Source organism: Aedes albopictus, chromosome 2, assembly GCF_035046485.1.
Source record: "Aedes albopictus strain Foshan chromosome 2, AalbF5, whole genome shotgun sequence".
Taxonomy (NCBI): Eukaryota; Metazoa; Arthropoda; class Insecta; order Diptera; family Culicidae; genus Aedes; species Aedes albopictus.
This window is the reverse complement of record NC_085137.1, coordinates 471,275,258-471,300,631: the sequence shown is the minus strand read 5'-3', so window position 1 is coordinate 471,300,631 and position 25,374 is coordinate 471,275,258. Positions and strand designations below refer to the sequence as shown.

General features: G+C 42.1%; 1 protein-coding gene across 1 annotated transcript; it reads left to right on the top strand.

Moving 5' to 3' along the window:
- The first annotated feature begins 3,919 nt into the window (after positions 1–3,919).
- On the top strand, positions 3,920–24,971 carry LOC109418071 (mediator of DNA damage checkpoint protein 1). Its single transcript, XM_019688690.3, has 6 exons — positions 3,920–4,562; positions 7,874–8,228; positions 8,290–8,482; positions 8,554–10,416; positions 23,538–23,717; positions 24,390–24,971. Exons 1-6 carry the CDS (start codon positions 4,130–4,132, stop codon positions 24,915–24,917), a joined length of 3,552 nt encoding a protein of 1,183 aa, XP_019544235.2. The 5' UTR covers positions 3,920–4,129; the 3' UTR covers positions 24,918–24,971.
- The last annotated feature ends 403 nt before the right edge of the window (positions 24,972–25,374 follow it).

The window sequence follows — 25,374 nt, the reverse complement described above, 5'->3', positions numbered from 1 at the left end:
TCTAACTTCATGATTTGTTGAAACATGAAAAAAATAGTCCATCTAGGCCCTTATGGTCCCTTGGGATCGGTCTGACCACACCCGAGCTATTCCGGCCGCAGGGAAGTGGTCATTTCTGAAATATTGTCAAAATCAGCCGTACGACACCTCAAATTTTATGATATGTTGAAACATGAAGGAAAACAGTCCTTCTAGGTTCCCATGACGTCCTGGATACACCCGAAATGTTTAGGATGTCCTCACTCCCAAAATTTTGGTCAAATCAATCGTACTACACCTCAAACTTCCAGTTAGGAGTGTGGAAGGACTATTTTCCTTCATGTTTCGACAAATCATGAAGTTTGAGGTGCCGCATGAATGATTCTGACAATGTTGCTAGAATGTCCACTTTGGCCACATCCCTGGGGGCACCCGGGATATATCCGGTTCATGAGACTGCTTGATTGTGTCATTTCAAGTCAATGGTTCCTTGCAGTTATAAAGTTTCTGTATTCCTGGCGTATAATATGTGCAAATTTCCAAAATAACTATAGATTCAGAGTCAATGTGTCATTTTCCGGCCGGTCATGACCCCAACGGAATCTAGAATAACTCCGGAACGGATGGGTGAACCGGTTCCGTATGGTAGTCCTTGACAATTTGGACAAACCTGGAGCGAATGCAATTGACTTAAAAAAAATCGGTTGGGAAATGCCTTTTTCATAGCTGATTCAAGATTCGGAAATCATCCGAAATAGACGTTGGGTACGCGAAGGTTAATTGAAAATCGAGTCCATGGTAAAATTGAAAACATAATTCTGTTGAATTAAAACGAAACTCAGTCTGCACAAATTTAGTGGCGTTGTGCATTTAAATTGACCCTCAGAATAGTAATTTTCACCGCAAGCCGCCGTTCAGTGTATCCACCTACCTAGGGTATCGCGCTACTTGGGCGGTGGCTTCTATATTCGTCTGTTTTCCACTATAACTCAGCCAATTTTGAACCAATTGACTTGGAATGTTGTACACGGGTAGATACTATACCTATCTCATCACATTCCAAAAGTTGTGTCAATAGAGATAAGTGACATTTCAACACACGAACACTAGCGCAAATTTTTCCTCACACAAAAGTGCACGCCGATTGAAAGGCTGTTCATATTGCATATGGTCGGGGTTCTGCTAAACCGAACCAAAGACCATTTTTTGAAAAATTGAGTTTTCTTAACCATTAGATGAAGAATATGATGATCTTCTTTTCGTGTAAAAATCCAGTAATTCTGACAGCTCTTCGTGGAGTAAATCCAAAATTTCTGTTTGGCAGAACATACAAAAAAAAAAATTGCATCCAACCAGAGTGAACTGTAAACCATTCCATAGAATCAGCGAAATATTTTAGTTTTGGTCCAAATGATGAACATTTCAAGTTTTCCTCATCGCTGTCAGATTTCTAACTTCTAACCGACTCATAGTAACAATCTGTGAGAGAATTTAACACGTAATCAAAAATACGGGTGTTGGAGGATCGATTTGGATTTCGATGGCGTTGATCGCCATTTTTCCAAATCACTGTCAGCCAGACCGAACCAAATCCACTGCATTTAAAAATCAATTTATTCTCAACAATACAAAGATGAACTGGCTTTGAATACATGCGTTATGTTGATACACCTCATACTGATTATTTAACCCAGGAGCCGTCATTGAACAACAAGGCTAATAAGAATAATAAAGCTTGAAAAAAATCATACACTTGGTTCGCTTTGGCTGATCGAAAAATGGCGTTTTCACGAAAACCATGCTAGAGAAGAATGTTTAGAACTTGATTCAGACTTATCAACTGACCTTCAGCTAAGTAAAATGACCTAGAAGTAACGTGCTTGGTTATCACTTAAAGGACCCAAGTTCGAATCTCTTTAATATTTTCGAAAATTTTTTTGTCTTAGTTCACTTTGGCAGATCATTTTCATGGTTTTCTTCGACCAGTATCAATTTGAAGTACACAAATTGCTCCATTTTCACATCTCAGGACCTCAGGACATGCAAGGACATCATTTGACATAATCACTCTTGTTCTGTGCCTGCACATGCACCACCTATAAAAAAACATAGATGGGAAGGGCTGAGCTGGGAGGGCTTCCGCCGTTTACATTTCACACTATTTTGAGACCTTTGTGCTACCATACTACGCGTCCTCTCTGATTCATGTAAAGGATTGTGAGTGATATCGATTTCAACTTCATAGACACTGAAAAATCGAGATTTTTTTTATCACATTCCGACTGGTTTTCTCTGAAACAAAGAAACACAGTCAGCCACACTGAACTATAAACCATATTCCAATGTTTTTGTTCAGCCAGAGTGAACTGAGTGCGAAGTACTGAGAAATCAAATGGTATTATATCAATGATTTTAAATAATTTACATGTTTTCTTCATCTCTGATGGTTAATAAAGGCTTGTAAGTTACATGTGTGCGAAAAAGTTTCAAATAATCTTAGCTGTTGTTTATTTCTGAGTGGTTGAACTTGAAGCTTAATTATCTCGGAATAAACTTTTTGGCGCTTAGTTCGGTTTAGCAGAACCCCGGCCATATGCAAATATTACCCAATCGAATTGGGTAAAACGGGTAAATAATGATAAAACTAACGTCCGGGGCAAGAGTGCAAATATTTTCCTCGCAGTTTCACAACTACATCTACAAAAAAGGCACGCATACATTTGAACGTGATTACCTCTATTGGTTCAAATTTGACTGAGTTATAGTGGCAAACAGACGAATATAGAAGCCACCGCCCAAGTAGCGCGATTCCCTATTGGTGGTGTGAGGCGATCAAGCGTGAATGCGCAGTGCGGAGACGACGATACGCATTGGAAGATAAATGTGAGAAATTATGACAGAAAACAAGATAACTGTTGCATTGGACCATGGCTGATCATGGTTTGAAACAACGCACATAATATTCATTTTCTGATTATTTAACTAATCGTTGTCATAAAATCATGTAACTGCGAATGGCTTTGTTAAGTAGGACTCATATCTAATAAGTTTTATATGTAGAACATAAGGTCCCGTATAAATCAACCAAGACTATGCCGAGACCAGAGAGTGAGAAGTTTGACTCTCGGATCCAGGATCCAGGAAATTACTGAAACGGCTCTTAACCTTTCAGGACGCATCGTGCTTGCGCTGTATACGACAAGCGAGGTTTTTTGGTAGAGTTGTACTTTTTACAACGGTGCGTGTCCTGAAGGTTTAAGGGCTTTTCCATAAACTATAGACTCAAAGCGGGGAGTGGGTCTGGCCAAAGTCTAGTCCAGTCTAGTCCGGGCTTCGGGTTCGGGGTTCGGGCACAGGTATTAGATAGAGCTCAACAGCATCAAATTTGTCAAGAAATCATAATACCCATTCGCTTTGTACCATTTCGTTGCAGAAACGGAGAATTATTTATCTAACCATACAAAATGCAGCTCATTATTTATTAGGTCTAACGTTTTTCAAAGTTCATTTTAAAATTGATTTTCATTCAGTTCATTGTATCCGGAAATACAACCGCAGATGCTATTAAATGATCGGGAAGCCCCTCGCCCAATAAAGCTTCTGACCCCTTCACTTTCCGACAAGCCATCAAAAAAGCTACATCACTCTCTCAAATTTCCACTCAATTCTTCAAGTATTTGTACCTAATCCTAGACCTTATCTTTTTTTTCAAAATATTATAATAACAGTAATATTTCAATACTATTTTTATAATTTTTTAAGGTTTATCTAGAAGTATGCTTTAAATTTTTAAGCGATGAACCAGATGATTTTTGTAATTTAGATAATCAAAACTCTGAGTAAATCATTTTTACCATGCATTTTCACAGTGCGAGCTTGGAGAAGCTTTTCGCTCGAAAGCTTCCTGAACTGCAGTCGCATTTCGCCCGATGCAAATGACAAAAACGACCGTTGGTTGGTAACAACTGCGGAGCCGAACCCAAAAGTGGGAAAACAGCCGATTGCATTCAGTTGAACGGTGATCCAAATCGGTAGAAAATCAGTGTTTTTCTTGTGAAAAAGTTCTAGTAAACTTGTTTAAATAGTGCAAAAGTTTAGTGTATTCTACGGTGTTAATGATCTAGAGTTCGTGCAAACCACTCCAGCGAGGATGAATCGGGTAATGTTGAATTTCACCCCCGATCTGAAGCCATCGTCCCGAAGGTCAATCGTCGGGACAATGATAACGACAACGGCGGCGGCGTCCCCACTGCCGCCGGGCTCCACAAAAATCCGACGGCGCTACTCGCTGGCCGTGGATGCTTCCCTCTCGGTGACGGTGAATGGCAAAACATCCGAGCAGACGGCTATCAGCCTGGGTCGGAGCTTGAGCCAACCGGCTGCCGGGGGAACCCCCGGAGTGGCCAAACGGATGAGTATGCACGAGAATCTGATGATGAAAATTCTGGCCACTCCGGTGGATCAACCGCTGGCAGAGGAGGACGAAGGGGATTCCTCCTCGTCGGAGACGTCTTTTTGCTCATCGTTGGCTGACGCAGGAACGCCAATTTCAACGGAGGAGAAATTACTGATTGAGTCGGATGGTAAGAAAACTTGTTTTGATACCTACTTTTTCGAGGTTAGACATTTGGGTGTGCCATATTTTTAGAAAGTGTTTGAAATGATTATAGGGTATGTGTGCCATCAATAATCTCACGCTCCCCTATTCACCCCATTCGAAAACAAGCGATTACGGCACCGATTGATTCCGTTCTTTTTGTTTTCAAGCAAGCTCACTTCTAACAAAAAATACAAAAATAAGAAACAAAACAAACAGCGTTTCAATCCTTTGTTTTTCGTAGGATGAAAATGGGAGCCACATGCCTAATAAGGGAACCAATACCCTTATATTCATGTAATAAAAATTTGTTGCGCAAACAAATGATAAGATATCAAAAGTAGCAGTTTAGTTCCCCTTGAACATATATTGTTCTCCTTGACACAATGATAGATAGTTATTTGTGAGCTCTTTCCAATTTACTAGAATATGGCAAGGCCGTATTAATTGAACAATAAATTAAACAATTTAATTACTTAACTTCCTTGTTAATTTTTTAAGTATATTGTTCCAATAGTACTTCGAAAATGTTTGTTTCCTTGACCTCTCCTAAACATGTAACATGTTCGCGTGATTGATTAAATAAACTATTAAACCAGGGTTCGTCCAGGAAAGCCTGCTGAATTTCCTCCAGTAATTTTATGGGATTTCCAGAAATATCTCCTATGATTTATTCAGGATTTTTTCCGAATAATTGCAGGAATTCCTTCCAGAACGGGTTTCTGGGGTTCCTGCAGAATTTTCTCTAGAAATTCATTCTAATATTACACCAGAAACTTTTACAGGGATTGCTTCGGGGATACCTCCAGGAATTTTTCTAAAGAGAATTCTTCTGGGATTTTCTCTTGGGGTTGAAGAATTTTTCTATGAAATCTTTTTGTTCTTGGATTTCTTTAGGAATTATTCTTTCTTTCCAGGGATTCTACTAGAAATTATTCCTGAAATTTAGTTAGGGTTTTTCCAAGAATTCCTCTAGGTATAGACATTTCTTCAGGATTTGTGCCTCTGACGGTTTGTCCAGGAATGTATCTCTACTGCAAATCTAATGCTCTACCGAACGTGCCCTAATACTATAGGAGCATTTGGAGCAAAGGTCCTGAATGTAAATGTATTATATTGTCCGGAAATACTGGCGCAATTAGATTTTCGAGTTCCTCAAGGGTCGTTACGCAAATCTTCGTTGCTGTACATCAGGTACCAGGCGCCTCTGACAGCGTTTGAGCTTGAAGAACATAAAAATACGCAATGTTCTCTGAAGAAGATGAAGATGCAATAGTAGTATTTAGTATTTATTCAGTTTAACGTTAGCCTACGCTGCTAAATAGACAGAATTTTTCGTAATTATCTACCAGCAGTTTGATCCTATGTTTGTCCAGCATTTCTTGGATCAGAATGGGCGCCTTGGACACACCAAGTGGACATGTATCGGTTTTAAGTGTTGTCTTCAAATGGATGATCAACCATGGTGGAACCAGGATCAAGCTGCGATGATCGAACAGCAGCTCTCGTCAACATTATCACCGACCACGCTATCAACACTGTCCACCATCATCGATCTTTCCACGTTCCAATACCGCTGGTATGGTTCACTCCATCAAACACTTAGAGGGGAAGATGTTGAAAACCAGTGAACAAGTCTTGCGTCTCCTACCTATCTGCTTGCTCACCGATAGCATTTCAATATGCGATCGGTGGAAGCACAAAGGCAGACATGTGATTTAGAAGTATTGTAGTCGCTATCCTGTACATGTAGTGTCATAGTCATGTAATCTTTTATGTTAATAAAGTTACATTTTAATATGTTATTCGTTTACCTCGAGTTTCATTACACTGCCATGTGTTTCGGCCACCAAAGACCCCAGGATGTAACAGTTATACATATCCTCGCCAACTGTCGCTAGTACGAAACAAAAAGGATGGGAGCTCAACTGGACGCGGACATCAGCAACGATGAAGTAAACGAGGAAAAAATAGTTAGACGCATTCCACGCAGTTCTACACCGTGGTAAACTTCATCGAACGATATTGCCAGGCTCCTGCTGTTGATTTTGATTCTTTTTGCACCAAAATGAAGATAATTACTTGTATTCTTCTCATAGTACTCGAAACTTTGAAAACTGTTTCGAAAAAGTAGAAAATTTGTCATTTTTTGTCATCAAGATTTTACTTTCGAAGTAAATACACCTTTTTCCCAATTAGATAGCATGTATTTAACAACATAACAATTTTTGGAAGCAAATTTCGATTCTCGCGCAAAACGTCTCATTACTTTTTTGAGAAAATGTCAACTGTTAGATAGAATTTAAGTCTAACTTTAAGTCTGATTTCGCTTCCTGACCGTAAGTTCCATTTTGTTCAAAGACTGATGCGAAATGTTCTGCATATAACTCACATTCTGTTTACGAAAATCCAGAAGCTGCATGCAAACTGTTGAGTCTACAATAGCCTGTACTCGCAAGTTTGCTGTTTTGTTGTTTCTTAATTTCCTCTAAGTCTAATTTCTATACCGTTTTAGTCCGTGAAGCAGCGGAGTACTTCTCGCCAGAGAAAAGCGACATCTTTTACGGTATACATTCAATTGAAGCCAAAGCCTCCTTTTTATGACGTTTTCCACGTTGTAGAACACCAAATGCAGCGTTATAGAGATGAAGGAAATCCATTTCATCAAGAAGGACCGTACTAGGTAGCAGTACTCAATATTGATGATTCCGTTACGCTCACTGCTAGTGGTTAACAAACTCTGCTTGATCATTAACACAACTCCCGGCCAACGGAAGCGATATGTACTTGCATGGCGCCATGATGGCATGCCACAAAAATCCAAGCTGCGTATTGATTTCAGCTCACAACAAGTCTCTATTATTTGTGTATTTGCCTGAGTGAGTAATCTGGAAGACTTCCTCGCCGATTCCGAACACAGAAACGGAACGACTTGGACGGCCGGAACAGTTAGCACCTAAAGAAGACCAATGACCTCGACTGTGTTGAATGGCTTATTTTTCTGGGCTCAAGGCTCACAATTATTTTTACTGCGAGAAAGCGGTATTCTCGTAGGGATATTATAACAAGAACAAGTAGAAGATGTTAAAAACTTATGTACATTATACTATAAACCATAAAATAATCGCATAGGAAGAGAAAATTCCGAGTTTGAGCCAAAACATGTCTCATGATTCGTTTATTGGTTCCTTCCTTGTGCAACTTTGAATGTTCTGGTTCATCGTAAAGTATGTAACTATTAATTTTTACGGTCATCTGTGATCTCACCAAAAATCGACCTTCCGACTTCTATTCCAGTGCTTCTTCGATGTACTACTCCGCCGAACATTCCACTGGACTGCCAAAACAATCCCCGTCTGGCACGGTTGTATAAGGATCTGCAGAGCCCTTCGGCAACGACACGACTACGTGCTCTTCGAGCGCTTAAATCTCCCTCCAAACGGGAAGCCTACGGCCAATTTGACGTTCCGCACGAGGAACAAGATATAATCACGGCAGAAGAGCGGCAAATGCCGCGGCCGAGAACAATCCAAGAAGTGATGGCCAACGTTTGTATCTACGTGGAGGTTCGTTCCGGGACGGACAACCGTTCCGATGGGATCAGAGACCATCTGGTGTCACTGGGAGCTAAGGTTAACGATAAGCTGTACAAGTAGGTGCCAGCGAATGTTGGGAAGAAGGATTCTCTATTCACGTTTTCTATCTCTTTTCAGAGACACAACTCACGTGATATTCAAAGACGGTCTCCTCTCCACTTACCAGAAAGCGAAGAAGATGAACGTTCCAGTGGTTTCCATTCTCTGGATCGAAGCATGCAAGCGGCACTTGTGCCTGATGAATCCGGACAGCTATCCCATTTCTAACGCGGAACGCTACGAAAACCCGGAGCTGTTCAAAAAGATTCGGGTGAGTTTGTAGAAGTCATTCCAATTTTAATTCAGTTAATCATATTCGCTGTTTGCGTTTCATCTTTCCAGCGTCAAAAATCGATGCAACCACGAGCCGAGGAAGTCACCGGATCCGGAGGAAAGAAACGTCCACTAAAAACGGGCATTCCGAGCGATCAGCAATCGAGTAATTCGGCAAAAACTGTGATTTCTCCTCCGGCCAAGCTTCCGGTACTGCATCGACTTCGTAAAGACGATGGTTTGGAGCGAATATTGAACGAATTCCAGGCGGATAATCAGGGAACTCCCGAACCGCAGGACGACTTCGATAAGCTACTGGCCGGGCCGATGAAGCTATTGGAGAAGTTCCGGAACTCTCCAATTGTAAGCACGGCCGAGAAAGAAGACAACGTGGTCACACCGGAAGCACCACCGAAAAGTATACGGAAGTCGTTGTTCAACGGATCTACGGAAAAGGAACGGACTCCTACCAGAAGAAGGCGAAGCAGCAGTGCCAGTAATGATGGTGGGTCTTCAAATATCGGGACTAGACAGCGCAGAAAAACAATGCTGTTCACCCCGAGGATCACCAGTGTGGAAGAAGAAAATGAATCTCCGGCGGTTCCAGTTGCAAAACCGGTACGAAACAGAAGGAAGACCATGTGTGTCTCCGCATCGAAAGAGAACACCCCTCCCAAAAAGCGAGACACAATCTGCTCGCCCAAGGCTATGGAGCTGTGCAAAGCCAACAGTGCGGATGTGCAAGAAAACATTCCTCCAGCTTCGAGCCAGAAGGTGAGAGCCACCATCTACTCACCAAGCAGGATGGAGCAATCTTCGGAAAAGACTGAAAAAGCCGTTCAAATTGAGATGGCCAACTCCCGTAGAACACTTGGTCTCTCGACCACCGATAACGTCATTGATAGCTTAGGGCCACGAAAGACCAAGACCCCGGAGCTGGATGCCAAAGATCTTGACGCTTTTCGAATTAATCGCCGGCGAACGCTATATACACCGGGAGTCTACGATGAGTCAAATAAGAAACAAGTGACCCCCGCGGAAAAATCAGTGACAAACAGGCGGCGAACACTTTTCAATCCAGCTGCTAATTCAACAGCCGCTTCGAACTGCACCCCCACTAAGGCAAATTCCTCTCAACGAAGAAAAACGCTGTGCACTCCGTCCAATTCTGTAGATGTTCCAGAAACTCCAGAGCAGGCTACCCCTGTAGTCAGTCATCATCGTACGACACCATTCACCACACCACTTCCGGTTCAAACTCCCAAAACGTCTACAGCAGCTATGGTCACGCCTGGTTCAACAGCTCAAAAGCGTAACAAGACACTTCTGGAAGAGTACCAATCTAGTTTGACGTTCAACTCTACGAAAACTCCTATGAGCGAACGCCGCAAGACCATCTTTGACATCTCGATGGACATTATTGACCAGCGTTTGTCCCAGATCAACAAGCAATCCAAACAATCAGAATCAACGAAGGAACAAACCCCTGCACAGCCAATCGAAGCCGTACTGAAATCGCCTCCCCCGTCAAAGCCTTTGTCCATCAGTCGCCAAACTTCATTGGACACCTTCTACCGGAAACTGTCACGTTCCTCAGAAAAATCCATCAAATTCAAAACGAGTGTCGATCTCCGAGAATCGGACATTCCAAACGCCACGACCCTTTCCCGGAAGCGTAAACTTTTCAACGCCCAACCTTCATTGAGCGAAACGCCACCACCGTCATCCAACGGTGGAAGCGGTGCTAGCCAGGAATCTTCCACTTCCTTGGACAACCCAAGCAAGAAGCCAAAGTGTACCACAACCCCAGCAGCAGCCGTAGCTAGACGGCGCACACTTGCGCCGACACCAACACTCAAATCCCAAGCAGTTAAGACAACTACAGCCGCCGCATCACGACGTAGTTCGATGTTCTTCAGTCAACCGAACAAGGTAAGAGCAAGTCCTTTTACAAGCGTACCTACCTACCATGAGTGCATTGCATATATGGGGTGTCTATTTCCTTCAAAACCTGGAAACCTCCGCATGGAGTACATATTAGGTATGAACTTCAGGATATTATTGTATAGGGGTAGTCGGGGTAATTTGGCCAATGGGGCACCTCATGAAAAACACATAAAATCTAGTAATTTCTGCAAATTCACCTTGCAGATCTAACACCAGAGATGGAAACACTCTCATCGTGAATCAACTCGCGAGTGTAAAACCGACAAACGGTTTACTCACGGTGCCGAGAGTAAGCCGTGTGTGAGTTTATTCGCACCCGCTTGCTTCACGAGTATGAAGCAAAACAAAAACAAAAACACTCCTAAATTTTTATTCGCGAAGAACAAGTGGAGATGCGGGGCCATTCCAAATTTTACCCGCGCGGTGGCAAGTTCGTTTTCGGAGGAAAAATAGTTGTTTTTGCCAAATTGGGAAGATTTGTAGCGGTGAAAAAGTGATAAGAAGCTAAGTATCGACGAAGAGAAGACAGAAAGTGAAAAGACACAAGAAAATATCGTTTAAAACAGTGAAAATTTTAATACTAGTGAAGAGGGGAAGCAATATCGGTTGAGGTTATGGTCACGGAAGAAGACCCACCGGACGGTGGGGGGAAGTACAAGGAAAGAATGATGAACGAACAGAGGAAAGAAGAGTTCAAATACACTACGGCGGATACAGCACCGTATCGTTTGTACTTCGAGTTGCGGAAAGAACAAGCAGGAGTGAGGATTAACAGGTACTCATTGGGTGCCAAACTGCGAGGAATGGAGATGTTCAAAAGGCACATCATCGATATGAAGCAAATCGGCCGGAATAAGATCATGGTGATTATCAACAGCTTTGTCGAAGCCAACCAGCTATTGGACGTCGTAAACAACGAAGATGGAATGTACAGAGCATACATCCCGAAGCATTTGGTGTGTATCTCGGGAGTGATCACCGGCATACCCACGGACATCTCGGAGGAGGAGATAATGAACGACATCGAAAGCGACGTGCCAGTTGTCGGTGTGTATCGACTAAACCGGTTCGAAAACGGAACGAAAGTTCCCACTAATCGGATCTCAGTGACATTCCGTGCCAGTTGTCTCCCGGACAAGGTATGGCTCTTCTGCTGCGTTAGCAAGATCAAGCCATTTATCCAGAAGGTAGTATTCTGTATGCGTTGCCTAAGATACAACCACAAGGAAGCAAACTGTAAAGGAGCGAGAAGATGCCAACGTTGTTCGGAGAAGCACGACGATGAGGACGAAGAAGAAGAAGTATGCCACAAGAGGATGAAGTGCCTCCACTGCAAATCCGGAAATCACGCTACAGGTAGCAAAGAGTGCAACGAACATAAGATTCAACAAAAGGTGAAAGATATGATGGCCAGGAAGAATGTCACATACATCGAAGCGAGGGAAATGTTGCCGATAAACACGTCGAATATGTTCGAGCCACTGAGTAGCCTGGATGACTTTCCATCATTGGCGGAAAGTTTGTCAACCAACAATAACCTGAAAGAGCAATGGCAGCAAACAAACCTGCCGCGACAGAAGATTACGCCAGCAGTGAAAATGTATCCCGAGAAGAAAAAGAACAACCAACCAAACAAAAGAAAGCGCGCAGCACCGGAACCAGAAACAGAACAGTCTCTGTCTACAGCAGGACCATCAGGGAAAGGCAAGAAGGACACAGCAGATGGGGTTGGATTGAACAATCCCTACAAGGTTGACACAGCAGAAAAATGGAACCAAATCATCGAAGAGGCGTCAAGGAAAGCGACCATCAACGCGGGAAAACAGTTCCAAGCAGCAATGATGAGCTTCTACGCAGAGTTCGTGGGAGAAAAAGATATTGAAGAAAACGCGAAAGAAAAATTTCAAAAGTGTGCAGAAAAGTATTTCAATTTGAGTCAAACGATCGTTTGACTATTTATTGTGAAAAGAGATGTGAAATTTTGAAAAAGAATAGAAGAAGAAAAAGGAGAAAAGTGAAACGAAGAGAGAAAAAAAAATATAAGGAGTTAGTTATGGGTGAAGGTTTAAAAGTGTTTCAGTGTAATGTACAAAGCTTGCACGAGCATAAAGAAGAGTTGCAGAGAGTGTTAATTGAAGAAGATTATTCGTTTGCACTAATCTCGGAAACATGGACACACACCGATCAAGAAACAACATCACGGTATAGGATATCAACATTCAACGGAGTATTCGATTCAAGGGAGGACGGATACGGAGGAGCAGCCGTCTACCTGAAGAATACAATCAACTTTACTCGAATCAACCTACCCAGCCTATCAGGTAGTACTCAAGCAGTTGCGGTGAGTATACCTAAGTTGGATATCATTCTCGTTTCGATATATATCAGTCCGTCCATACAAATCCATGAACTCGAAGATGACATTACTTCCATCTTCAATCATTTAAAACAGCACAAGAAGGTTATCTTGGGTGGGGATTGCAACGCTCACCATGTTTCCTGGGGCGATGAATCATGTGATAGGAAAGGAGGTACAATTATGGATCTGATCAATAGCTACAGTTTTCTAATACTCAACGATGGCAGTAGAACATTTGTACCAATTCAAATGAACAAACGATCAACAGCTATAGATATAACCATCTGCACAGCCGAATTGTATGGACTATTAGATTGGAAGGTATTGGACTACGGAGTGGGAAGCCATCATATGGCGATAGAAACGAGATTAGGAGACAACACTACTACGCAACAGAGATGGATATACAACAATCAACAAATCAAAAATAGTATAGCTAATTTGGACGTTAGCAAGGTCCAAAATTGGCGAGATTTGACGGTTCAGGTACAAAAGGCAAGGAGGGCGAGTAGGAAACGGGACAACTTCACACCTAAATATTGGTGGTCACAGGAAGTAGAAGAAGCGTGGAAGGAAAAACGAGAAGCGAGAAGAGAATTCAACCGCATAGCAAGTGTGGAAAACATAATCAAGCTTAAAAAGGCGGCGGCTGTATTCCAACGGCTGAAGAAGAAAAGCAAACAAGCGAAACTCGAGGAATTTGTAGAGCAGATAAATCCGCACACGACCTCACAGGCACTCTGGAAAATGGTAGGAAGGCTAACAGGGAAAAAGTTCCACAAAAAAGAAAACAATCCGTTGCAGGATGATGAAGCAATGGCAGAACAGTTTTTGGACTTGCACTTTGGGCCAAATGAGGAAATAGAGGAGAATCTTCTAAGCAACAGCACAGTTGAATACGATATCTTGGACAAGGAAAAGTGGTACCACATTCTGAGTTCCAAAAAACCAAAATCAGCACCAGGTGATGACAAGATCACCTACGAAATGCTACGTATTTTGAGCCCTAGGGTCACAGAAACGGTTATAAAGGATTTGAACAGCCAATGGAGAAGAGGTTACCCGGATGGTGAGCTGAAAAACATTAAAGTGGTGGCAATACCAAAAGCAGGGAAAGACCAAACTCAATTAGAGGGAAAACGGCCAATTTCTTTGGTTCCCACTTGCACCAAAGTAATAAACACCGCAGTCTTGGACGTCTTAAGAGATACTTTGGAAGAATCAAATCTGCTACCAGAAAGGTCCTTTGGATTTCGAAAAGGACTATCAACAAACACTTGCATATCCTACGTAGTCAACAAAATCAAACAAAACAAGCGAGAAGGACTGAAGACAGCGATCATATTCGTTGACCTCAGCAATGCGTTCAACACGGTAAACGTGACAAAACTGGAAGAAACCATGCACGGAAAGCGAATACAGCCGGAGGTCATATCGTGGATAACGGCCTTCCTGAGAAATAGAAAGATTATCTTCGAGACGAACGGGAAGAAAATTCACAGGATCGTTAGTAATGGACTACCGCAGGGAGACGTGTTGTCTCCTACCCTTTTTAACCTCTACACCACGGCGCTACACAGTGTGGAGGTTGAAGGAGTGGTGCTTGTACAATTTGCTGATGATTTCGGCATCATTGTATCAGCCAGGACCATCGATGGACTCAACGAGAACGGAAATCTGTACCTGCGAGAGTTCGAGGAAAAATGTCAACAATTGGAACTGAAGCTGAACCCTAACAAGACCAAAACTTTGCTGTTCCAACTGGGAGGAAAAAAGTTGAACTACCAAGTAAACGGTGCTCTTATCGAAACAGTAGACACCCATAGATATTTGGGCGTTACGCTGGACCGGTCGCTTTCCTTCAGCAGTCACATCAAGGAGCTGAAAATCAGGACCAACGAACGTTTGAATATGCTCAAGGTCATAAGTGGAACTAAACAGGGAGGACATCCACAAACCTTGATCAATGTACACAAAGCTCTAATTAGAAGTACATTGGAGTATGGATCTACGGTCTACTATAATGCAGCAGCAACAAATAAGCACAAATTGGAAGTCCTGAACAACCACAGTTTGCGAAAAGCGACTGGTTGTACCAAAACCACGCCGCTAAATACACTTGTAGCAATCGCTGGCTTAGAACCGCCCGCTATAAGACAAGAATACATAACGGGTACAGAAATAGCACAGACAAACAGACGTAACACTCTGATAATTCTCATCGTACACCGATTTAACGGTCTTTTTCAAAATTTGATAGTTGGCCAACTGCCCAACCGTGGCGCTCGCATAGTTTTTGTTCGAGTTTGACGTTTGCTCACTACCGCCACCTAGTTGGTGGTCGGCCAAACTTAGTCCTTTTAGCATTGGGCGAATATGTTTCCGTGACTATGATTTGAATCGAAAAATGTTAGAAGTGTTACGTCTGTTTGTCTGTGGAAATAGCCCGAAACATAGCACAGCAAACTGTAGTTGGACGACAGCTGGTTGAGACGAACATTAGCAATGATGTAGAAGAATCGCAGCTAACGTACATGGAGTTGATATTTTTCAAACATTTTCAACTTTTTGATTGCGTTATGCCCATCGTCAAGAATTGCAGTCTTAACTTGCAAGTTAGCATAAAAGACTCTCTTGACGGCCTGACAACAGCGAAAAAGAGCACGAACCCCGTACAACTGAAACAGCTGGCATTGTACGCCATGCACGGAACGTATAAAAATAGAGGACGTGTTTTTACCGACGCATCGAAGGAAAACGGATCCTGCGGCGTAGGTATATACGTGGAGTGCATTCGAAAGAGAACGTCACTGAGGCTAAGTCACGAAGTTAGTATCACCGGAGCTGAAATAATAGCTATACATGCTGCTATGAAGATAATCCAGCTAGAATGCCTGGAAAACCAAGTCATCTACACAGATTCGAAATCAGCCTGCGAAATATTAGAAACGGCCAGAAAATCGTCAACCAGAGAAGAAATACTACACGACATCTTGACAATGGCAGCGCACTGGAAGGTATCAATCCAATGGATACCTAGCCACGTGAATATAAACGGAAATGACATTGCGGACGAGCTGGCCAAATTAGGTACCCGAGACGAAAGCCTTGCAGTGGACAACCCAATATCGTACAAGGACGTGTATTGGATACTCAAAAAGAAGAAACACTACAAAACTAACGAGTGGTACAGCGAATACGCAAAGGAGAAAGGACAAAAGTTCTACAAAATACAGGACACTTTTTCGGAACAACCGTGGTTCATAGGACTGGACCTGACAAGCAAACAGATTAGGCTATTGAACCGAATGATGGCTGGACATGACTGGTCAAAATATTGGCTGGCCAAGATGAAGTTAGCCGACAACCCCAACTGCGACGAATGCAATGAACCGGAAAATGCAGAACATCTGATTCTGAGATGTTCCAAGTTCAGAGCAATCAGAGAGAAATACAAGTTTTCCCAACACGTTGGTAACTTGGCTGATATACTAGTTGAGAAAAACATCATCACCCTGAAAGAAATCTGTGATTTCGTACAACAAGCAAAACTCGACATTTGATACCGAGGTGAAACCTTCGGTGCAGAACCACAGGGCATATAGTCACGGCAACTGGCCCTACCATCAGTGGAGCTCGCGAACCTCCACGATCAGAAAGAAGAAGAAGAAGGAGATGCGGGAATTGCATTTTAGTGCGATTTTAATAGCAAAACAAGTAATCATCCATCAGATAGTAGTGTTTTGTGCTTTATTGTTCCTGAAAACTAAATCTGTGGGCCGTGTAAATTCATTTTTTCACAAAATTGGAAAATGTTCAGAGCTGCTTCGCGAATCAATCACGAGTGCGACCAGCTTCGTTAGCTCGCGAGTGAAGGAAGTGCGAATATATTCTGGCTTCTGTTGTTCACGAGTAGAATAGCTTTGCATTTGTGTCTGCTCAGCTGCATTCCTCACTGTTTTCCATCACTGTCTAACACCGGCTTGATATTGAAGCGATTGAGACGTTAAAACGATGTACTGGAAGATCACATTAAATTAGAAAAATAATTTTCAAAAACATTGGCCAAATTACCCCGACGAGCGCAGACCAAAAACACCACGTAAGACTAATCTTGTTTAAATACCTTAGATAGCTTTTAAACTTATTTCTTCTTCTTCTTGTTGGCGTAACGTCCTCACTGGGACAAAGCCTGCTTCTCAGCTTAGTGTTCTATGAGCACTTCCACAGTTATTAACTGAGAGCTTCCTCTGCCAATGACCATTTTGCATGCGTATATCGTGTGGCAGGCACGAAGATACTCTATGCCCAAGGAAGTCAAGGAAATTTCCTTTACGAAAAGATCCTGGACCGACCGGGAATCGAACCCGTCACCCTCAGCATGGTCATGCTGAATACCCGTGCGTTTACCGCCTCGGCTATATGGGCTCGGCTATATAAACTTATTTATTTTCTATATATTTGAAGTTGATACTATAGGATTTCATGCACAATGACGCATATCAAGTTTGTATTTCATTATGTAGGATGAATTCTTTATCAAAAATCGGGTGCGCATATTACCCCGTTGGTTCAAAATCGACCCAAAAACACAGCTTTTTCCAAAAATATTTCTTTCATATTTAAACACAATTTCACTAAAATTTTCACATCAATATAGTTTAGTATTATCAAAATCATTATGGTCATACAATGTGCGGAAGTTTAAACCTTGCTTTCTGCATCTTTTGTTGACTTTTCCTTAGGGTGGCCAAGTTACCCCGATTTACCCTACGCGTAAAATGGACGGTTTGAATGTAAATTACACTCACCTCGTTGTGGAGGGTTTCTCTTCTGGTAAAACTGGCAACACTGATATGCTCTGTGCCCACTGGCAGTAGAGTTAACTGATCAATAGGAATCAGTCAAGTAGAAAGTGTTGGGATATTGGTTATTCGAAATGGTGAAATAATACTAGAATGTAAGTCATTTTTAGATGTAAATAACATAGGGTTCATTCACAAATTTCATAACGCCAAAATTGGCCTTTTTTGATACCCACCCACCCCTTCGTTACACTATTTGTATGGGGCAAACATATTTTTGTGCGAGCTGTAACACTATTTAGGACACCCACTCACCCTCCAGCGTTATGACATTTGTGAACAAGCCCATAGATTAAATAAGAAACATAATAAATTTTCAGCATTTAAGCTGACCACATGAGCGGCTGCTTTCAATATCTGTTTCGATCACCCTGAAGCTGACCTTTCCCAACACTTACTTTATTTTTTGATAGCATGCTCCTGAACTGAGATAGTAGCAACTGAATGTAACTCTTTTTAAGTGGATGTTCCCAGCCCTGATGTAACACATAAAGTTTTACAAAGAAATGTAACAGATAAAATATTGCGGAACACCACAAATGCATTGTTCTCCCCGATGGGTACCACAAATAGGACAACTGTTAGCAGAGCCCTACAAATGCACCTTTTATTTTCCGTATCGGTCCCCACGTTTGGGAACTTAGATACGATAAACAAAATTGAACATTAAAAATGCACAAAACACAAGCATGCAACACATAACATCAATTGTGCCCAGTTATCTGAATAGACAACGTAGTCCAATCCCAGGATGACGAGGTTTCATTATTGTTCTTGGTCCATTAGTCAATCCTGCAATCGTATTTCTTCTGGCGGATTGTCTTTTTGTTCGCAGCGTTGGTTGTTTACATAGCTTAAATTTGCTCTAGGAGTTTCTAATCCTAAGGGAAGCATCTTGATCCGGCCAACAGCACAAGATCGTCTGCCGTTTGATATCTGGGTTAGGGGAAAGCATGCGTGTTTTGTACTGGATCGCTGCCCGAAATGACTGGAGCGCTACAAATGCGCATTGAAATTCAGGGACAGATGTACAAACCACAGTATAACATACAAAATAAACTGACAAAATGTTTACAACAATTTACAAACGTAACACTGCTTGTAAACCTACCGGAGAAACCATTCTCGTCTATGATTTTGCATAGCTTTGCACGGTTGTATGCCACCTTGAAAACGATAAATAGGTGATGCGTATGGATCTCATATTCACGGTATTTCTGGAGGATTTGCTGTACGGTGAAGATGCGGTCCGTTGTCGAACGGTCATCTACGAAGCAGGCTTGATAACTTTCCACTCTTTCGTTAAATGATAGACGACAGAAGATAATCTGGGATAGCACTTCGTAGGCAGCATTCAGAGACTTGATAGCTCGAAATTTTACACTCCAACTTGCTGCTTTCATTGAAGATAGGGTAAATTACCGCTTCATTCCACTCTTTCGGTAGTTTCCCGGAACCGGGCAATCTTGAGCTGTGGAATGGCAGCAAACTACATCATATGTATTGCTGACGTAGTCATTTCTCCCGCTGCCATGTTCTGTAGTACCTGCGTTCTCTGTTCTATGTAAGTATTCGTTGAAGTGCTGCTTCCACCTTTCAATCTCCTCACGTCCTTATCTCGGCGCATTTCGTCTCGTGACACAAAGCCGTTACGAGGTGCATTGAGCTTCTGCAATAACCTGCGTGACTCTTGAAAATGGTAGTTTTTCCATTTGCTCGCATATTGCTTCTCCTTGGTGACGTTTAGTGCTTCCACTTCTGTTTACAACGTTTCACGTTTTGCCGGGTCCCATACTGCAGCATGACAGTCCACAATGCGTTCTTCTCGCTAAAAGCTCTCTACACTTGAACTTATCGTTCCTATACGACTCCGCTCCATGTGACCGACGGTGCTGCATCGTTGATGGCTGTACTCCAACAGTCTTCTCGAGGGGGCTCATGGAGCTCGCCCTCGTCCGGCAACGCTGCCACGAGATTCTGCGCGTATGCTGAAGCCGATTGTGCCAGTCGCCCTAAGTCGTGCGGACTTGGTTGTCGGTACCGTTTATTGTTGATTACGGAGTGTTTTGGGGCGCAGCTTGGCCATCTATAAGTCAAAATTTTGGATAAGTGCCGTCCATCAAGAAGAACTTGGAAGTGCTAGGTACTATGATAATTGAAATATAAAATTGAGAGATCTGCAGTTGTACGTATGTACAGAGTTTCCAATCGCAAATCCTTTTCCGTCACGTGGGTCTGAACCTGGTTCGTCTTGTCTTGATTCCTTTACGCTGCTTGTTGATTCTACTGAGCAAAGTTCCCATCGGGATTGATTACCCGATCTTCCCTGAGGTTGCTCGTAGTTTCCGATCGGTAACACGAGGATGTAGGGATCAAGAGACTAATGATTTTAACCCTAAAAGGGATACCTTCATGGCCGCAGTTTCGTCACCTCGCTGAGTGTGTTCCATCAAAGACGAGCTCTGAAAGGCGCCTGGGGTCCAATGGACCCCAGGTATCCTTTTTAGGGTTAATACAGGGTCTGTATTACGATGTATCCAGCCTTTATCATGTCACTGCAATCCTATCACATATTGGGCGTGTAAAAAGACTTGCCAAAGTCCATGAACCCGAACAAGAAATGCGCAAAATTCTTTCAGCCGAAGGTTACTTTTCCCACATATGGTTCCGCTCGATAACTGGGCTTTGACGACAGTTCATTTAGCGAGCGCCGCATGATAACTGGACTGAACTCTCGGAGCCGGGCGGAGGCTACTGTTATATTGTCAGACACGCTACCTGAAAACCCTGGAAAACCGGGAATCCTCAGGGAATTTTATTCATCAGGGAAAAACCTGAAATACTCGGAAATTTTACACCGATAAAAAATAAATCATGAAGATGTGAATTTTACTACTTGTAGATCTACTCAGAAGTAGAGTTCACAGAGTTTACTACATTGCTGGTATGAATCTGGTAGTTGGCAATGACTTTTTCCAGAAGTTCTGTCTGGGTTTATTTCTGGAACTACCGTTGAAAATACCCCTTGGAATGCCTCCAAATTCCTTCTTTTTTTGAATTCCCTCTAGAGATTTTTCCGGATCCCTACTGCCATTTTTCGAGATTCGAACATTTTTTTTCCTTAAGAATCTTCCGAGATTCCTGAATTCCTACCGATTTCTGGTAAAGTTTTTCACAAGGATTTTTTTCAGAATTTAGAGATTTTTTTGGCCATGCTCCCAGAGTCCTTCGTGGGACTTTTTCGAGGTTCCTCTTGCGTTATGCCCAAAGAAATTTTCCCGAAATTGATTCCATAATTGATTCCGAGGTCTATACATCGTAGGTGTTTTCACAGAATTTCTCCTACCTACCTACCTACGCGTTTCTCCTACCAGTGTTTCTCATGAGACTTCTTCAGCAGATCTTCCCGGGACTTCTTCCAGAGTTGCTACACGAGTTATTTGTGGGATTCCTGCAAGGGTTTCTTAAGGAGTTTTCTACGAATTTTCTGCAGGAGCTTCTGCCGAAATCCTTCTTTAGAAGTTTATCCTGCCATTTCTTTAAGAAATTTCCGTGAGCTTTCTTCAGAGTTTCGCTTTGGATTTCTACAGATGTTTCAGCTGGAATATCTCCTAAAGGTGTTTGCGCGATGTTATGGTTTTACCTGAGATTTCTCTCGGAGTTTCTCCCGACACTTCTCTCAATAGATTCCTTCCGGCGTTGGTCCTGGGATATCTCTCAGTTTTTTTTTCTGAATTTAACCTGGGCTTCCTCCTAAGTTTTGTTAGTGCCTTTTCGGGTTTCTGCAGAAGCCATGTCTTATAGAGTTCTTCCCGTGATTTCTTGCAGAGCTTTTTCCAAACTTTCCCTCGAAGTGGTTCACTTAGGGTGCTATTACACTCTTTGCCCAGACGCCAAATATTTGACAACTTTTGACAGATAAATTTTGGCAGGTTGTTTGGCTCTGTTTGTCCCTATTCGTTTTTCGAGAGTGACAAATATTTTTGTTTGCCAGGTACACCTTGGTCAAAATTCAACTGTCAAAAGTGGTCAAATATTTGGCATTGGTCAATATCGCATATTTGTCCCATTTGCATAGGAAATCCAGCAAAGATGGGACAGATATGCGATTCACGGCAGTACAGATGTCTACAGAAATGCGGTGAACAACCAATGCCGTGGCTCCTAAGCCCAATCTTCCCCTTTCAGGTGTCATCTGTGATCCATTGTTATCTCTGGGTGCGTAGCTGACCTAAATTCATTATAAGTGTACGCAAAATATGCCACCGCAAGCGAAAAATAGGCAATAAAGAAGGCACGGCAACAACGCTTTGTTTTTTGTTAGAGCACCGCCACGGGCGTCCCTACCTGGGTCCCTATCCCTATTTCCGGGCCCTGAATAGGGACCCATGTTCACACCGGTGGTATCTAAACGGGAATGAAAAATAAGGACGCGACATGGGATTAGCGATGGGTTTCCACATTTGGGGACCCACTCAAATCTTGCACTGAGTTGCTATTCCGATAGTTTGTGTGGCGTCACTTTCTTTATTTATATTTTGCGGTGAAGTGAGCTGAGCAGTGGTATGGAAAATGATCAGCAGTGGATCAATAAAGCATGAGGTGAATATTGATGCACTTTGTCTTACGTGACTATAGGTAGATGTTTTCCAGAACCCTTTCACAAACAAACAGACGCAACACTAATAATTCCCACGAACACCGATTCAACGGTTTATTAAAAAAAAATAATAGTTGGCCAACTGTTCATCTGTGGCGCTCGCAGCGTTTTTGTTCAAGTTTTACATCCGCTCACTCTTGTCACCTAGTTTATGACTGGCCAAACTCAGTCCTTTTAGATTGGGTGAATATGTTTCCGCGACTATGATTTTGAATAGCAAACGTATCACTTGAATGAAATTGCTATTAAAATCATCGTCATGTAAACATAATCCCCAATGCCAAACACGCTATTTCACAGAACGCTCAGTAGGTGCCGGTAGTGAGCGAACGTCAAACAGGAGCAAAAATTATGTGAGCGCCGTCTGCGAACAATTTGCATACTACAGAATATTTGATTTAAATATTCTTTAAAAAATAAAACGATGAGAAATGACTAGAGGGAGACTGGAGGCGTATGCTTGTCTGTGACGAAATATTAGAAGTGTTGCGTGTGTTTGTCTGTGACCCTTTATGCCTTTGTGATTTTATGCAAGATTCATCAAAAGCCATAAGGACATATTTTATTTGTTTCAGTTTGTACTACGTCCGATAAAAAATAAGGACCACTTTTAGCAACGCACGGTGGAAAATCAATATGTTTTTCAAGTCCCTAAACCCAAAATAGAAACCACTGGTGGGAAGGTGGGGTGCTATCTTAAAATAGCACCCGACAAGGAGTGGTATAATAGGGATAGCGATGAGGACTCCCGTGGCGATGCTCTTAGCAGATAATGACAAAATCGGTCCCGAGTTTGTTCACAACAAAAACGATAGGAATATTTGTCTCGTTCTATTCACATCGTGATTTACGCATTGTTTTACAACTGAAACTCAACTCTGAGGTTTGCATGAGTCTCATTTCGTCCAAATGCTTATAAATTCGATAATGTGGGTCGAAAATTTCAGCAGAAAAGCCGGAATATCAGCACACGCACGGCAAGCGATGTTTGTTTTATTGCTCTCAACTCCTGACATGCGTTTGTTGCAGAGCGCCTTTGTTACCAACATGCACCGCTTAGGACAAAGCGTTTGTTTTTTGGCGTGATCCGTTTTTCGTACCCTGTTTATTATACATAACATATCTACTTTCTGTGCGTACAAACTCTCAACTGGAGTTAATGTTAAACTTTTCGAAATGTTCTTGTTTAAAATTTGTAATCCTTTCCTCATGCATTTCACAGCCAACCACTGCAACAACCAGCAGACCTGTCATGGGCACTCAGGCTCGTACGATGAAGGCCCTCGGACTCGGAGCTGGACTGCCTACGGTGTCATCGCAGTCGACTGCAACGATGGGAAAACCACAATTCCAGCTGGCCACCACTAATCTACACGCGGCGCAACATAGCTTCGTTAAAAAGGTACGAATGCATTGAGTATCTTCTTTTGTGATTCTGTACTAGACTAGCGTTAAGGTATCTTTTCAAACACTTTTCCTTCGTTTTACCCTTTATCGACTGACGATCATACCAGTAAACTAGTTGTGTGATTGCAAATTGTTTCATATGTTCATAATCTCGAATCATGATTTTAATAAACTTTTAACGTTGACAATTAAAGTGTTTGATGATTTCTCTTTGAATTTGCAATAAAAGAAACCCCCAATCTAGGTAAATTGCTGACGAAATCTTATGAATCCATGATGCGGCAAATTCCACGGTAAGTTTTCTTAGACCTCATAGGCTTTATATCTAAGATTAACGTTGTGTTGTCGTAACATATAAAACGTGAAAAATTAACCTTAACATATTAAGCTTAGTGTTTTTCGAAAATCTACTTTATCATATCATCTGCTATACACGTAAACATTCTTGAAAAAGGTTTTTTAATCTTTTTACTTGGAAATGTTGAAATATGATGAATGATATCTGCCAGATATATTGTTATACAATACATTTCATTTGTGACATTAACAACTAAGCTACGTAATTCACTTCTTCAAAACTTGTCGTCTTTCAATATACTTGGATTGGATGTTTCTTTCGCAACACGAACAAATCATCAAACTAATCGTTATTTCCCGCCATCACCAGGTCGTCGCAAAGCTAGGAGGCTTCACAGTATCGAACAACGTCACCGATCGCACAACCCATCTAGTCAGTCTGGAGTCTCGCCGTACGATCAACCTGCTACGAGCTCTCACCCGAGGTCTGTGGATCGTTTCCTACGAGTGGATCGAACAGTCCCATTCCACCAACCGATGGCTGCCGGAGGAACAGTTTGAACTGCGAAATTTCTCCCCCGCGGTTCAGCTATGCCGTAGCGAACGGCAAGCTTTTGGGCCCCGCTATCGGATCGATCTGTTTGCCGACTGTGGACCGTTCTACGTGGCCCAGCAGTGCGAGGTGCCGCACGATCAACTGCGGGAGCTGATCGTCACCTGTAAGGGTAAAGTGATCGGCGATGCCGCCAAAGCCCGATATGTGATTGTGTCGTCGCGAAAGGATGTAATGGCAGGTAATTGTTCCATTGAGTCATTTTGTGTTAGTCCACTATGGGTGCTGGACAGCATTAGTTCGAATAAGTTGAAAAAGGTTTATAAATATTTAGTTCGAAATTGACTGATTTTTTTTCGAAATATTTAGCTTGAATTTATAAAGGCATCACAACTTTCATTCTACCGTAAAAATGTTATGATTGCGAAAGAAACTCTCCCTCGGAATAGCAGGATAGGATTTCAAAAACTTCTTTGAACAATGAAATGTACAACAAAAAAAAACCAAACAATCCGTTGTTTCTTACGAAAAGCTATAACGAACTACTTAATGCCGAACAAAATATCTAAAATGTATTTACTTATGGAGCATTATCAGCATATACTTTTTAGCTCTTATCCCTCTACTTCCCATGGTTGCTCCCCAAGGAACAATTCAAAGTCTTAAATAAGCATGCATGTTGAATAAGGTGGCCCACAGTTATATGAAAAACAAAAATTTCGAAAAATGCCAAGTCTTACCTCCTGAATCAGTTGTTTTGGACTCCCAGAAGCTACGTTCAAAATTTGAGCAAAATCAATTA